Here is a 16,645-nt window from a genome sequence, read left to right as displayed (position 1 = left end):
TGGACTCCTTACCTATAAGGATCTACAATATGCACTCCAAGCAACTATCATGTGAAGTTTTCACTTCACATTTGTGTTCTTCTTTTCATGCGTGGTACGCGTTCGTGACTATTTTATCTCAACCTTGTCTAAACCTATACCTAATAACGTATATAGTCATCTCTCAACAAGAGCTAACTCCTTTATTTAGATGCAAGTTTCACAAAGAGCAAAAATAAGTTTTAATTTATTGATTTTTTCTTTATTCGTTTTAAATTTGTTTAACAAATGCACTTATTTGTTTTTAATAGGTTAAATTATAAAATCTTTTAGGTATCTAAAATTAATTCCGATAATGATTATTCTATAATTTTTTATTATCTGTCATTGTTATTTGTTTTTTTTTATTGATGAGATTGAATTTTTAGTATATGAAATTGATTTAGTTTTGAAGTTTTTATAATTTTCTTTTGTTTAAAAGTGATTTAAATTTAGTTTAAAGAGATTTTTATTGAAACAATTTAAGATAGTTTGTATTTTTTAAGCAAAATTGATTAGTTTTTTTTCATTCATTTTTTTCTACTATAAAATAGTGGCTAGACATCATAATTAGAAGAATCATAGCTCAAATATTTTATAATGTGATCCTTGATTTAAAATATCTTTGAAAAGTTTTAAAATATTTGATTCAAAATGATTTAGGTCTAATTATGATGACTTTTAAAAATATTTGGTTAACAATTTTTTTAAAATCTATGAATCATATTGATCTTTTATTATAATATCTTTTATAATTACTTGGTTTAAAATTATTTAGTATCTAAGCATGATATTAGTTTAAGGATAAATTTTGATAGTTCTACCTTAAGGAAATTGAGAAATTTGTTTGTTTAAAAAAAAATTAAAAAAATAATTCATCTAAATAATTTTTTTCCCTTTAATTTAAGGAGTTGCATTTGGCGGAAAATTTGACTGAATGGACTTAAAAATTGCCTTATTTTTGCCTCGTAGTCAGCGCATAAATTTTAATGTGCTGGTGACACTTTTTATTTTTTTAGACAAAAATGCTCTCGTTACGAGACGCAACCGGATGACATGTGAAAAGTCCACAAATGTCTTGTGAAAAGTCCACAAATGTTTTGTAAAAAGTCTACAATCGCGAGACGCAACCGGCATTCGAAAGACGATTTTTTTTTTTTGTCTCGCGAATGTCGATTGCGTCTATCGATTGTGAACTTTTTTTCAATGCACCAAATTACGTTTCATAACAGGACATTTTCGTCAAAATAAATAAATAGAAGGTATAGTAAAAAAAAAAAAAAAAAAAAAAAGTCAAATAAGACAATTTTAGGTCATTCATTCGATCAAATTTCCCCATTTTCCAATTCCAAAGACGGTTTATGTATTAGGTTAAATAAAAAAGAATTCTGGTAGATTTGAAGTTGAACGGGATACAACGATAGAAGCATGGGAAGAGGCAACGGTCGAGTTCCGCCGGCGAAGCATTCCTCGAGCGCCGAATGCCCACCATCTCCAATTACTCACCGTCGACCGAAGAAGCGAAAACGGAACCGAGAAACCGAAACTCTGAATACAGCCACCGGTGCACTCAATCTACCGAGGCCGAATCGCTCCAATAAGTACAATAATCGTAGTACTTTGAAGTCCTCCAGTCCATATGGTTCTCGCAAATGGTTATCCTCCTCTCGCAATTGTGATCCTTTTACAGGTAAAACAATAGTAATTTGTATTTTTTTTGGGTGTCTGTCTATTGATTAGCATTAGGCATATCTGTTTGTTAAATGGATGTTATTTCTTTAGTTTAATTGAAGATTAGTTTTTTTTTTTTCATTACATCAATTTCTATGATCTTCTTATGGTTATAGAAGCTATTAGTCTTCTCAATGAAACCCACTTTAACATGTCATTCAAATTGAATGAAGCCACCACTTTAGCTATGAAGCGACAATTTGTAAACAAGTTCTTATAAATATGAAACTAGTCATTACTATGTATATTCTCTAATTGATAAATCCATTGAGTTATGCTTTCTAGATGTTTGTGTACATGGAAACATGACTTAATAAGATGAGCATTTCTATGTTTGCAATGCACTAGAAGAAATTTGTATTTCAGTTGCTTTTTAATATAGAAAAGATCCAAACTATTAATGTCATTTGATCATCTTGAAAGCCCCATTTGTTCTCTTTGATTTCTGTTACTAGCTAATTAAATGTTAGACATCTTATTATGGATAATTTCTCTATTCTGCAGATAGAATTATTTTCATGTCATACAATATACTAGGCACTCAAAATGCTACAAATCATCCAGATTTGTATGCCAAGGTCTTGCCTAAGTATTTGGATTGGAACCGCCGCAAAAGTCTGTTGTATAAAGAAATTGGTTGTTACAATGCAGACATCATGTGTCTCCAGGAAAGTATATTATCTATCGGACTATTTCCTAATTATGCAAAAATGCAGATCCTTTTGCTATTTTAGGGATTAGAACTATTTTACTATCATATTGATCAAACTTGCTTATTATTCTTCATCCATCCTTTCATCATTCTGGACAAAAATGATTAATATCTAGATTGAAAAGGGTTATGTGGAGCCTTCTTCACTCATTTGAACAATAAAACTGCAGGAGGTTGACCGCTTCAATGAAATAGATGCACTTCTCATTAATGATGGTTTTGTTGGAGTTCACAAGGTATCTTCATTACAGATTATATAAGTGAAGGATAGTGTAGAGTTTTCTGTTTAAGCTTTTCTTTGAATTGTTTGTTGTTTATCCTTTCAAAGGAACGCACGGGTGATTCATGTGATGGCTGTGCAATATTCTGGAAAGACAAACTGTGAGATATCTCATTCTGTACCTGCAAGTTATGAATTATAATTTTTTATTTTTCTGAAATGGCATGATAGATATAAGTGACTTGTTATCTTGTTATTGATAATGACCATTTCTCTGTGCATGGACGAGTATACAAAATTTGAAGAGAACATCCTCATGCCTCAATTTCTTCTCTATCTTATTCTTGGAGAATTGTTTTAGGAACCTGATATTCTTTAACAAAATACCTTTCATCACATCTTTTTGTATTTGTTGATTGTGAGCCTATTTGAACTCGTGTACCTTGTCACAATCACACTCTCATTAGAAAATCGCTAAAGTTTGGTATAAGATTATTTTATGAATCATGATCTAGATTATAGTCTGATTTTTTGTTGCATTTGATATAAAGATTATTTTCTGGACTATGATTCAGATTATTGTGTGATTTTTGGTTTCATTTAGTATGATTATTTTTAGATCATTATCGAAATTATTGTTTTAGATCATTGTGATTTTTGGCAAACATAATTAGTTGTGATAACAAAAAGGCCTTATGTGTTCATTAGTTGATTTCTTTGCTCTAAGCAATGAAGTTAATTCTTGCATGTAGGTTTACCCTTTTACACCAAGAGAACATGGAGTTTGACAAGTTTGGCCTTCGTAATAATGTTGCTCAGTTTTGTGTGTTAAAGGTAAGCTTAAAGAGTTGGAATTTTGTTTCCTATCATTGTTTTCACTTAAGCAAGGGTTCTTGTTTTCTCTTCTCTTTGTGTGGTTTAGTTCAAGTTACCAGCTGATGGGATTATTAGGTCCAGTTTCATGGGTATCCATTCCAATTCTAAATGTTGTATTTCTATTTTGTCTTTTCCTGCAGCCTTGCTTTACAATGAATCTTGACATAAATTATCCTCTTGAAGGCAGTTAATACTAATTTGCTTCAATTATCAATTTTATCATTACTTAGTTAATTTTTTCCATGACCATACAGATAAAACAAAGGAAATCAAGGTCCAATATAGATAATCAAATATCATCGTAAGTTCTAATGATAACTATATTACTTAATTGATATATATATATATATATATATATTTAATATATTTGTTCATTCTCATTTAAATAAAGTGTTTGAAAAAATTGCACCTCGGTCAATTTGAAAAATGAATGTTATATTCCTCATTTATACATGTCACTTTCAAGATAAGTTTGGTATGGAAAAAAATGAATTGATAGATTGCTGATTAAGTGTATCACATAACCTTTTTTTCTTTACACAAAATAAAATACTTGTAATAGTTTCTTTTCTGAGAACTTCAAATTACTTGCTACTCACTTTTATGTATAACTAGTGAATTGCCTCAATCAAAGGATGTATTAACTCTATGACATAACTCTATGAATTGCCTATTTGGAAACTGCTATTTTGTCATAACTCTATGACAATCACAATCTCATTGGAAAATCATCAAAGTTAAAAGTGATTTATTTATTAATTTTTCGTTTGGTATAAGAATTTTTCTCAATCATGATCCAAGTTATATTTTGATTTTTGGCTTCAGAGGTATAGAGATTTTTCTATTTTTTCATGAATATCGATTAATTTTTACTACGCATTAGAATGTCAATTTGGTTGTTCAATCTTGTTTTTAGTGAGCTTCAAAGACCATATTATTTTTATACAGGGCTCATTTCCCTCGGGTATTACTTGTTGGAAATATTCATGTTCTTTTCAACCCAAGACGAGGAGACATTAAACTTGGACAGGTACTGGGTTATTGTTTACTAAAATGGAATTTATGCTCTCATCATATAAACTTAGTTATGGTTTAACTGTATCCACAATATAGTTGTCTTATGTTCGTTTTTAGTCACAGATCTTCTGTTTAAAATGAAATAATATGTAATAAATATACGACTTCTCATCTACATAGACGCGCTGGTTGGTTTCTTGCTCCTTACACTGTTTTATTAAGCTCCATTCACATGGAGAATTGCTAGCACGTCTGTTATGTTAAAAACAACATATTTTGAAGTTGAAGGATTGCGTATATATGGATCACTTGTCAATTGATTTAATGAACATATTCGAAAAACTAGGATTTTGTCACACTCATGATCCCGTCAGAAAATTGTCAAAGTTGAAACTGAAAGTAATTTTTTTTTTCATGCGTTGTAAGATTTCTCAGGCTCATGGTTACAATATATTGTAATTTTGTTGCTTGTAAAAATATTATTGTAAAGATCATGATCCAAATTATAGAATAATTTTTCTACATTATTTAGTATTTTTTTGGATCATGATCAGATTACTTTTTTGATCATGTTCCAACTGTTTTCTAGATCATTGTAATTTTTTTACAAACATAATAATTGTAGATTTATCCAATCATGATCAAAATGTAAAAAGTTGATAACAAAACACCCAATATACTACACGATAAAAGATAAAAAAAATGGAGTTAAAACTGTTGTCATTGTATATACTATGGAATGCTGAATATGCAAAATATCACTAGTTATAAAATCGGTCAGGATTGGAGCATCAAAAGATGTAAAACTTATGCAAACTATTCTACTATCAAACTATGTAATGGTTGGGCTATAATTCATGTTTGATGAAGCATAGAATTAACTTTTGTCTTGGATCATTCTTTATTGTCAAGCTGCAATCAACTGTGATTATATATTATTAAATTATAACTGGTTTGCATGTATAGATGAGATTGTTTCTTGAGAAAGCATATGAATTATCACAAGAATGGGGAAAAATTCCAGTTATCCTTGGTGGGGATATGAATAGCATGCCAAAGGTAATCTTATCTGTGGACTTATCTTAATTAAAATAACGTGAATAGTTCTCCTTCATTTATTTGTAATGATACTATCAAGATTTTACTTTCATTCTCTTTTTCTTTTGATCAGAGTGCAATGTACAAGTTTCTGGCATCAGCTGAGGTGAATTTTCAGCTCTATTTCTCTAGTCTAGTCAGCATGACCTATAAAATAACAAAATCAAGTCTATTATGCTTTGAACAAAGTATTCCCGTTGGTAAAACCAATCAGTTAAATGGGTTTCTCACATCTTTGCAGCTAGATCTCCTGCTAAATGACCGGAAAAACATATGTGGTCAGATAGATGCATCAGAGTCCAGAGCATTTCAATCTAATAATTATCATCAAGCTAGGAACTATCACATGTGCAGGTTTGTTCCAATACTTCCATACAATCATTTTTTTTCCGTAGAGGAGGCTATCAGAACATCCCACTGCCATGATTCCCTACTTCAATCAAAGTGCTTTCATACAATCCTACCCCCCCAGATTCCTTGCTTTGCAGTAACCATATTTTGGAAGATTAATGACTAGTGATAACTGTAATGGTAGTAGTAGGTACTTAGCAGTAGTACAAGGATACTATGGTGTTAGTAGCTTATATAGCTAGTGGAATATGTAATGTTTGGAGCAATGAATGGAATAATTATTGAATCTTGATTATCTCTATCAGGCTCATGCCATTCTTAGTCTCACCTATATTTCTTCTACAAATCCTAGATTTGTAAACTGGTATGTCACAATAACGTGCAAAGACTCAACTGATACTTTTAAGGCATGTGCAGCTCTTGGAATTCTGCTTGGAGGATGCATTCAAATAGATGGAGTGACGAAGAGCTACGGAATGCTACAGGGTCTCAAGTAACTCAGCTTCAGCACCCTTTGAGACTCCAAAGTGCGTACTCAGGAGTTCATGTAAGCACATGAGGAGATTGCTTTCATAGCTTCTTATAACAATAACCTAGCATAATGACATTTATTTATATAGGAGATGATATTAAATGTTAGTCCACGAGTCCATGTGATCTGGAGTTGTAACCTTTTTGTGCAGGGAAACTCAAGAACAAGAGATAGGTGTGGAGAACCTTTAGCGACATCTTATCATTCCAAGTTCATGGGCACTGTTGACTACATATGGTAATATATTGGCTTGGCTATTGGTTTCACTGACTCTATTTATCTAGGTCCGCTTTGAAATACATGTGAATGCAGGCATAGTCAAGGGATTGTACCTGTAAGAGTTCTTGAGACCTTACCTCTTGATGTACTAAGAAAAATGGGTGGATTGCCATGTAAGGTAAATTCTGCTTCAATAACATTTATCACTCTTGACATCTGAGCTCACCTTAGAAGCTTTGAATCTTGTCTACTTGCATTTAAACTCAAAAGGGGGCAGGGTTTGTCCGACGTGATTGGGGAGTTCCAGAAAATTTTCACTCTAATTGACATCATCATCTATAGGTGATATGCCATCATATTGGGGTGAGAATGGATAAAATATGAGAAATTCAATAATATATTATTGGATATGGAAATAAGAACAAATCTGTACATTAGTAACATCCTAAAAAGGAATATTATAGAGCGAATTTGGAAATTACTAAGCATCTATCTATCTAGCCAACGTAACAGTAAGCTGAGCATCTAACACCGCACAACACGAGACTTTGGGTTAGGTGATTTGCGACGGGACCTCAAGTGATAGCTATACACTGTTTGGTTGCATCCATGTATAGAAAAAGAACATTAGGAAAAAAACTAGAATAGATAGATTTGTCGAGTAAATATTAACATCCGAAGTTTTGGAAACAACTCCAAAACTTTGCATCAACTATGTCAATTCAATGGTCGTTATTCTGCAGACACTCCACGTTATCAATGTTTAAGAAGTTTGACATCAACCTTCTGGTTGGTGATTGTGTGCAAAACCACAATTTTTGTGTTGAAATCAAGATCTCATTTGGGCTGAAATTTACTGCATAGTTGAAGGGTGTGGAATTATCAAACTTGGCACATTCTTGTGAATCCTTTTGTCTTACCAAAAAAAATAGTTGGGAGTTTTTGTCTTCCCAATAAGTGTAGTTTTATTAGTAACTATTATCTTCTAATTTTGCATCCTTGTAATAGTTAATAATTCTAAATCTATTAAATCCCCTTTCTCCTCAAAATTCTACAATAAGCTCATACTTCTTTTTTCAAGTGGGGAATATGTTGGTAATAATGTAACTTGCTTCTTCTTTTCACAGAAATGGGGAAGTGATCATCTGGCTCTTGTATGTGAGCTTGCCTTCGTTGATGACGATGACGATGAGACATGATTTATTCAGGCTTCAATATCTCTTCTGTTGTTTTCCTTCTCCTCAAGGGGTGGTTGTATTCTTACCAAAATTATTCAGGTAAATGGATAGAATTTACAACTCACTACCTTAAAATTTTGAAGACTTTTGACACAGTTTGCCCTGAAAGCTTCGATGTTCATTTGGGCATAAATATAACATGTGTACATTATGGCAACATAAGTTTCTTATGTCTGTCTTGTGACAAAACGTTTCAATAATTGCAATATTATTTTTAAGCATTAATCTACATAAAACTGGAAGTGCTTTGTGTTGACTGTGGGCTATGTTGCACTGATACGGATACGGGTATCGTATCAAATACGATACGGATACGGCGATACGACAAATTTTGAAAATATAGGATACGATACGTTAGGATACGGATATTATTAAAAATATATATAAAAAATAATAATTAAAATATATTAAAAGTTAATTAATAACTTAATATGAATCTTAAATTTATCTAAGAAGCACATCCAGAATATATGTATACTAAATAAATGGGCTAAGAAAGCAAGCAGTGAAGCTGTATGGGTTAGTGGTGGCTGTCGATCGATGGCGGGCGGTGACTGTCGATCAACGGGATCAACGGGCAGTGGTTGAACAGAAAAGCAAGAGAGTAACGAAGTGAGAAGTGAGATAGATAGGAGGCTTCAGTCAAGAGGAGGAAATATTAGTTTAGGATTTGTTTTATTCTAAACATTAAGTCCTCCTAAAATTTTTATTTTTTAAAAATTACCTAAAACGTATCCAAGTCGTATCCAAACCATATCGGATTGGTCAACTCCATAAAAAGTCAACGATACCTCTTTTGCCGTATCCGATACCCGTTTTGCCGTATCCGTATCGTATCCGATACTCCAAAAAAATATCCGTGCTACTTAGACGGTGGGTGTCATGCTAGTTCAACTTAATTCAAAAAAAAAATAATCTACATAAAACATAATAACACTGAACATTCCATATAACATTTTACAACTCTTATTAACTCATTATTAAGTTCTCTTTTGCAATATTTCCCTTACACAAGTTTTAGTACAAGTCAAACATAAGCCTTTATTTCCTATCTCACATACTTGAATATGTACAAGTTGTTAAAATCAGGTAGACTTGTCTATATAGCAGTCAATTTTTTTTCTTTAACTCTGAAGATCCATGCTTCTGATGAAAGGAAGAGACATCAATCTCTCTGGGTTTGAACAATCTGATTTTGCCCACCCAATTTTGTGGTTCATATTGTCATATACAACCACTTGTCCTCTCAGTGAGATGTCTGCCAAAAAAAACATTGAAAATGAACTCAAGTTAGTTAATTCAAGAGCCTCTGCAAGGTCTATGAAACTGTTGTGCAGATAGCTACAAGATTAGGGCCCTGTTTGATCTAGGGTTATGTCCAAATAACCAAGTTTGATGTGGTTGGCAAATGACATTAGGGGTAAAATATATTTCTTTTAAAATAGAGGGTATTTTATTATTTTGGTTGATGAGTAGATTTTTAATTGAACATTGAGTTATTTGATTCAAACAAGCTCTAGAACTAAAAAAAATTGTACTTACCTCCTAGTATAATAGTAGAGCCATCATGTACATCACCTCCTTCCAGAATACCCAAACACACATTACCTCTGTTCTGTAGCAAGAGAGTCATTTCCAAAATGAATACAATTTAAATGAATAGTAAAAACATATTGGATCATATTGTTGGGAAGAGATACTTACACTAATGATCAAGTAGCCTTCTGGTGGTACATAAAATTTTGTTGACATCAACCACCATTTGTTCCCAGTGTTGAGTGTCAAAGTCTTAAAGAACTGTTTCACATCCTCTATGGATCTAGACAATTCAATAAAGCCATTATTGAAGGCTGTAACAACTAACTGAGTCTAATGTGGAATTACAATGAAGCCAGTCAATTCATTTTAATACCTGATTGGCGATTTAGCTCGCCAACAAATAGGTAATAAGGGATCAGTCGTGTCTTCAACGAGACCTTTGAAAGAAGTTTCTTTAAGCTGCAACAAAATATATTTTAGAAGACTAGGCATATATATGCCTATAAAAAGTACTTACATTGAGTAAGTACACTTACATAAGTCACTAGATGGGCATATGCCTGTTTAGGGAAATATGAATAAGAGCTACCACTATCAAAAACCACCCCTCCTTGCACGCCATAATTAACATCTATGAGGAGCTGTTTATTTCCGTAACTCAATTTAGAAATCTTGGCTTTATAAAAGTTCCTGTAAAAGGCAATATCTTTAACATCCAATAAATTTCTTAATCTGAATGAGTTTGGTTATGAAACATAATCTTATCCAGATATGTTTAAGATTTGTTTCTGGACAATGTAAGGAAATTAACCAAAACCCTGGAAAACTCTTAGTAATTTTCAATTTCCTAAGACCTTGTTTGATCTAAGAAATGAGTTATGTGGGTTTAAGTTGAAAGAATTGATCACTTACTGTGAAGTAGTACTATCGAGCATGGGGATCCATGTCATTTGCGAGTAAGAGACAAGTTCATCTCCAAAGAACATATATCCACCACCCCCAGCATCAGCACTAAGACAATGACCAACAACATTTCTTATGATTCCTTGTTCTGCCAATTGGTAAGGTAAACTCACTTTAGCTCTACTAATCCCAATGATTCCATCCGTCAATGACAGTGTCTTTAGAATTGAGCCTTGTTGATCATATGCACATCTGGAAACAATAGTTTGACAAAAATAGTAAGAATTTGGGTTCCGGTTGAGGTGGTTGGTGGGTGGGAAGGACAATTACCCGAAAACAACATTGGATTTGACAATGGATCCATTCAGAACTGTTAGTTGGAGCTCATCTCGTGCAAGTACACCTACCGACGAGCTTTGATCTGCATATTCTACCTCGTAATCACATTGATGACAGGTTTCACAATTTTGTTGATCCTTTTGAACATTAGCACAAAATGAATCCTTCGAATGTATTATTGTCCCTTTGGAAGGTTTGTATAAAGGGTGTGCTCCCTGTGTATAAAAGAAAATTAATCTCAATCAATAAATATCAAGGAATTTTCACCTAATTCCTTTTAGTGACTTTTGGTATTGAAATTGAGATTACCTTTGCACAACTAGTGCATGGCGCGTCACACTGAATCCATGATAAATCACTTGCACTGTCTATATCAAGAAAATATGGCTTTGCAGGATTCCCAATCATCATATATGTGTAATACAACCTGTTGGAAAGATGATCAATCACATGCCATAGGGTTTATAAGACTTGATAGTTGTTCTATAATTAACTATGTTCAAATTTGTGTGCTCAAAACTAGTATAAATACTTAGTTGTATAATATCAGGTTCACATCAACATTTGTATTTTATCCATTTTGAATTCGGGAGGAGATTGATCAAAGATTTTATGTTCGATTCCCACTAAAATCTTCCTAATTGAAGTCAGGGGTCATGAATGCAGGAGTCTTGTTAACTTACTCTTATTGCCTTGTTTGTAAAAAGAAATTCCTAAAAGAGGTTAGTACAATGATACACCATCTTGATTTCTTACGTTAATCTCTTGTTTTCAATGAGAAATTAACTAGAACCTGATATCTAAGATAAGAAAATCCTTTAGTAGTTAACTAATCTCATTTACTAATGGTTGGTAGCTAGTTTGAACATGAGATATATTGAAAATCATAGAGAAAAAATGGTAACCAAATCTAACATACTTACCCATCTGGATAGATATTACCCCGAATAGGTAAAATAGCTGTTGAATCAATCTTTGATGCTATAGAAGAAGTCATCTCAACATCAAGCTGAGGCTGCTGAAACTTTACAGAATGCTTTCCCACAATCTTCACTGATTTAACCTTATTCTGAAAATTCTCTTTGAGAAAGAGAGGGAAAACGAAGGTATCAGGCTGCTGATTTCGTTCTTCATTAGAATTTCTCAACTCGCCAAGACTATGAGTTGAATACGATGCCCAAACGATCATAGCAGCGAGAAAAGCGCTAAGGAAGCCCAATGTAATTCTCGGAATGCCAAACAAGGATTTTCGGATTGATAATTGACGTCGAATACTTGCTGGCGATGGAATTTGAGGCGGCTGAAGGCCTGAATTTTGATGGATTGTTTCTGAAGGGAGGGTTGTTGGAATTGGAGATATAGCAGATACAGTGATGGCAGTTATGGTTTTACCTAAAGAAGGATTGTCCAATGGAGGCAGTGTGATTATGACAACGGATTTCAGCTTCGGAGAATTTTCAGGTTCCATCTCTGTCTGTTTAGGGTTTCTGCAATTCTTTATGTTTATGATGAAAACTGGGAGACTAGGATTTTGATCGACTGAAGAAGAAGACTATAAAAAGTCTTCTCAGAGAGATAGAGAAGTGTGATGAAGAAGAACAAGAAGATGCCAGGAAATTTCTATGGTGGAATGACAAGTGCAAAGTCAGTCAGTTCCCCCTTTTTTTTAAGCTTATGAAATTTATAATAAAATACCTTTTCAACAGCATAGCTTTTTTTTAAATTATTTTTTTAAGTTTGTTTTGTTTAACTAAATTCAAATTTGAAATGACAGTTGGGCCGTGACAATGACTGTAGGGTCCATACGAAACCTAAAATATACGCAAGCTAAGATCTACAAGAGCTTCGAATATTTTATGGAGATTGTTGAGCATGGTCTGCGTCTTACTTCATAGTAGACATTCCTATATATGAAGTCTCAATTTGATTTTTCAATTCGTGATTCTTGCTCGAAAATAATCTGTTCGATTCTTCCGTTAAAAATCGATACCATAAGTCCATTGTTAAAGCTGAAGAAATGACAATGCCAAAATCGGCTAGTTTATTCCTATAAATATTCCTCAGCTCTAACTGCTCCAACAAATCAGTAAGAATCTTCTTCTTTAGTTACTCTGAAATAATAGGAAATGAAATATATGATTAGAATAACAGTTAATTATTTATAGTCATTCTTTTATTGTATTTCTTTACTTGTACTATTAAATCTAATGATTTATCATAGAAAGTATAATATTCATCTGTCTGTTTCTGCCTTTTGGAAATCAAAAGTCACTTCCATAATTAAGGCTTCTGATTTATATTTGGATTGTGGCCATAGATGGGGTTACAAGATCCGACCAAATCCTGTTGGTTAAAAACAACCGTTTCGATGTCAATCCTGAGTGAGAATGCAACATATAACACAACATAAGAACTGTGGACAGCCTTAGAAAGGCGTTTTGCGACTCAATCTAAGGTGCGACTAATTCATCTGCAATAGGAGCTCCAAAATATTTGGATTGTGGCCATAGATGGGGTTACAAGATCCGACCAAATCCTGTTGGTTAAAAACAACCGTTTCGATGTCAATCCTGAGTGAGAATGCAACATATAACACAACATAAGAACTGTGGACAGCCTTAGGCATTTTGCGACTCAATCTAAGGTGCGACTAATTCATCTGCAATAGGAGCTCCAAAATACAAAAAGGAATGCTTTCGATAGTCGAATACGTGTAAAAGGTGTAAGAAATAGTCGAAACTCTAGTTGTAGCAGGAAACCTTATTCATATAGAGGGGACTTGTTCATCACTTTTTTGCTGATCTGCAGCTGATGTTGGTATTCTATTTCAAGTGGGTCACCTGTATTGACTATTCTCCTTCTAGTGGGCCACAATCCATAAATGGTCAAGCTCATCTAACTATTCTAAAGGAAGATAATCTGATATACAGTATACCTATTTCAATCAAAGTGAGTATTTAATTATTAATTGCTAGAATAATGTGTCAACTCTATGGTACACAAAGTCAAATAGCTCCCAAATATTTTGGATTAGCAACCAAATTTACAAATCCAACCACTTTATGCATCTTAGGTGCTATTGATCATATCACAACGAACCTCAACAAACTTCAAATTCACTTCTAAATTCATTCCTCTCAACTCATTCTCCTCACACATTTGTCTCTCTTCTAACTCACTAATGTAGCTCAAATGTCAAGAGTCGTACCTAAAATATTAAATGTCATGAGTTTGATTCTCACTGAGAACGCCTTAAGTTGAAGTTGAAAGTTATGACTATGGAGTCGTGAATTAAGATTTAACTTGTTAAAATCCAAATATATTATGTGACACAATAACGTACACTTCTTGTCAGTCATCTCTTTCTCTTTTGGCGATCTTTGTCTCCTCCGCGGTCATTGCCTCTAGTATAAATACATTGTTAACAATCTAAGAATGATCTTATAGATGTGTAAATTCATAACGGACTGCAATGGGCTTGTTCGTGGATGGGGATTAGATAGCATATCCCGTCGGCGGTTTGAGGACAGAGTAGAATAGTAACTTCTAGTATCAGGTACCCTTCAAGTACCCTTCTTTATCATCCCTAGGTACACCTATCTCTATCTCTAATATTGGTAATGTTATTATCATAGGATGAGTATGCAACTTTCATTACATATACTTGGCATAAAAAAGTATTTATAAGTGGGCTCGTAATGTTGATAATACTGTTTTCTTTGAATTTCATTCACAATATTGCTTTATAAATAAAGAAATTTTTATGCAGGAACGCTTAAAGATGACCTTTATTATCAGGATGAGCACATGTGTCAAAATTTTACTTGTACCATAATCAAATTTACAACTTCAATGCTAAATCATCAATTAGGACATTTGTATGTTGTTATCATCTCATTTATACTTAATAAATTTAGTTTACAAGTGTTAAGAATTAGAAACCTTACTTTTTGTGATTCTGTCAATTTAAGAATTCTCGTTTCTTTATCTAAATTCTATGGAATGTTTGAATGTAGTACATTACGATGTATGGTCTTGAACATGTGTTTACTCTTTACAGTTTTCATTATTTCGTGCTCTCGGTTGATGACTAGCAAATTTACATGATTTTACTCACTTTGAAAAAAATGCAATGTCTTGAATATATTTAAAAAATTTGAAGCATTTGTTGAGAACCATTTTAATTGGAAAATTAAAGCAAGTTATAGACTGATCATGGGATGAGTATATAAATTTTTGTTTTGTAACCGAACTTCATGAACAAAATGACTTAGTTGAATAATATTATACTATTATTTTTAATCATATTTTAAAATGATTTTTTTTTTTTTAAATTAGGTTGTTATCAATGCTGTTAAAATTGAGAAGTCACGTAAAATCATTTTATATATGTAAACTCGTAAAATTTAGATTTTACATAAAATAAAATCGTAAAAGTTTAATTAAAACTTATTTTATTTATTAAATACAATTAATAATTCAAATAATGAACAAATTTATAATTTTTATTTAATAAATTTATACTTTTTTTTTCTTATAACTAACCAATATAAATATATCATATATTAAAATCTTTTCTTAATATTTTATTTAAAAATATTAATTATTAAAATTTATATATATATATATATATATATAAAATAAAATTTATTTATTAAATTAAAAAAATATATAATTGTTTACGGATATATATTAAAATAATAAATAACTAATAAAATTCAGAATAATAAATATATATTATATTATATTATTTATTTGTCCCAATTATTATTTGGGCTCAAATTTTGAACATTTTTATTATATGAGGCTCAGAACTTTGATTAGAGCCATTTAGAACACCAATTATCAAACTTTTTGTCATTTGGGACTTTTTACTAACGGATGTTTGATCCGATAATTTTATATTGACGTGGCAATTATTTTTAAAAATGATATGACAACGGTCGTTTTTTAATTATTGTTTTAATAACACAATAATGTAGGTGGAAAGAAAAAAAATCAACCGTCCTCTCTTCTTCTCTCTCCTCTGAAGGTCATCATCAATGAACTAAATCTAGCCGGACCGTTTGCCTTAGGATAAACTCCTCTTTAATTAACTCGGTTACATTTGTTATAATTCTTCCTTCCTTCTCAATTCAAGTGCGAATTTAAGAATTTTTTTTATTTGGATTGAAAAAATTATAAGTATTATACTAAAATGAGTAATAGTTGAACATATTAATTAAATTTCAAAAATACCATTACTAAAATAAAATAAATATACCAACCTAATAAAATATAAGAAAGAATACTATATTTAAAAAAAAAAAAATTATGATAAAAAATGTAAGAATATAAATTAATTAGATTTCAGTATAATTTTATAATAATATAAGAAAATAAAAATATAAAATATAAACAATAACAAAAATATAAGTGATAAACACATGTTATCAAGTGAATAGATATATAATATTAATACATATAAAGATAATATGTAAAATTATTTATTTAAATACCGAACCAAATCAATATAACTGGTATAATTTATTTATTAATATTAAATTATATTTTTTTTTATTAATTTTTGAAATAATTAAAAATTAAGAAATACAAAAAAAAATATATTTTACTCTTATATTTATATAAATTATTATTTTAATTTTTATATTTTATCTATAAGTAATTTGTATTATTAATTATATTGAAATTAATAAAAAATATTATATAATTATTATATAAATATAATTTTAAAATAAACTTTAACTTATATAAATAAATCTTAATTCAAATTAGAATAGTATAATTATAAATTAATTTTAAAATAAATTAAATAAATATAAATTATATTATTTTATATTTTAAAATAAATT

General features: G+C 31.3%; 2 protein-coding genes across 4 annotated transcripts; one reads left to right on the top strand and one right to left on the bottom strand.

The window, feature by feature from the left end:
* The first annotated feature begins 1,387 nt into the window (after nucleotides 1-1,387).
* On the top strand, nucleotides 1,388-14,819 carry LOC124918032 (carbon catabolite repressor protein 4 homolog 5-like). 3 transcript variants are annotated; one of them, XR_007097293.1, is made up of 16 exons: nucleotides 1,388-1,708; nucleotides 2,254-2,417; nucleotides 2,632-2,697; nucleotides 2,790-2,842; nucleotides 3,434-3,515; nucleotides 3,812-3,858; nucleotides 4,506-4,587; nucleotides 5,541-5,633; nucleotides 5,746-5,778; nucleotides 5,914-6,026; nucleotides 6,441-6,570; nucleotides 6,707-6,792; nucleotides 6,868-6,952; nucleotides 7,902-8,051; nucleotides 14,241-14,349; nucleotides 14,563-14,819. XR_007097293.1 is itself a non-coding variant. In XM_047458297.1 (14 exons), exons 1-14 carry the CDS (start codon nucleotides 1,447-1,449, stop codon nucleotides 7,971-7,973), a joined length of 1,368 nt encoding a protein of 455 aa, XP_047314253.1. In that variant the 5' UTR covers nucleotides 1,388-1,446; the 3' UTR covers nucleotides 7,974-8,231. The 3 variants fall into 3 exon arrangements, 1 of the variants encoding a protein (XP_047314253.1); XR_007097292.1 differs by lacking the exon at nucleotides 14,241-14,349; XM_047458297.1 differs by lacking the exons at nucleotides 14,241-14,349; nucleotides 14,563-14,819 and having other exon boundaries at nucleotides 7,902-8,231.
* Nucleotides 8,919-12,355, bottom strand: LOC124918031 (aspartyl protease APCB1-like). Its single transcript, XM_047458296.1, has 9 exons — nucleotides 11,717-12,355; nucleotides 11,103-11,220; nucleotides 10,785-11,008; nucleotides 10,464-10,706; nucleotides 10,088-10,241; nucleotides 9,925-10,010; nucleotides 9,717-9,831; nucleotides 9,555-9,627; nucleotides 8,919-9,270 (listed from the first exon to the last, which is right to left on the bottom strand). The coding sequence occupies exons 1-9, from the start codon at nucleotides 12,259-12,261 to the stop codon at nucleotides 9,137-9,139; spliced, it is 1,692 nt and encodes a 563-aa protein (XP_047314252.1). The 5' UTR covers nucleotides 12,262-12,355; the 3' UTR covers nucleotides 8,919-9,136.
* Nucleotides 14,820-16,645: the final 1,826 nt, after the last annotated feature.

Source organism: Impatiens glandulifera, unplaced genomic scaffold (genome assembly GCF_907164915.1).
Source record: "Impatiens glandulifera unplaced genomic scaffold, dImpGla2.1, whole genome shotgun sequence".
In the NCBI taxonomy this organism is placed as follows: Eukaryota; Viridiplantae; Streptophyta; class Magnoliopsida; order Ericales; family Balsaminaceae; genus Impatiens; species Impatiens glandulifera.
The sequence above is the reverse complement of the archived record's forward strand: the minus strand, read 5'-3'. Positions and strand labels throughout refer to the sequence as shown.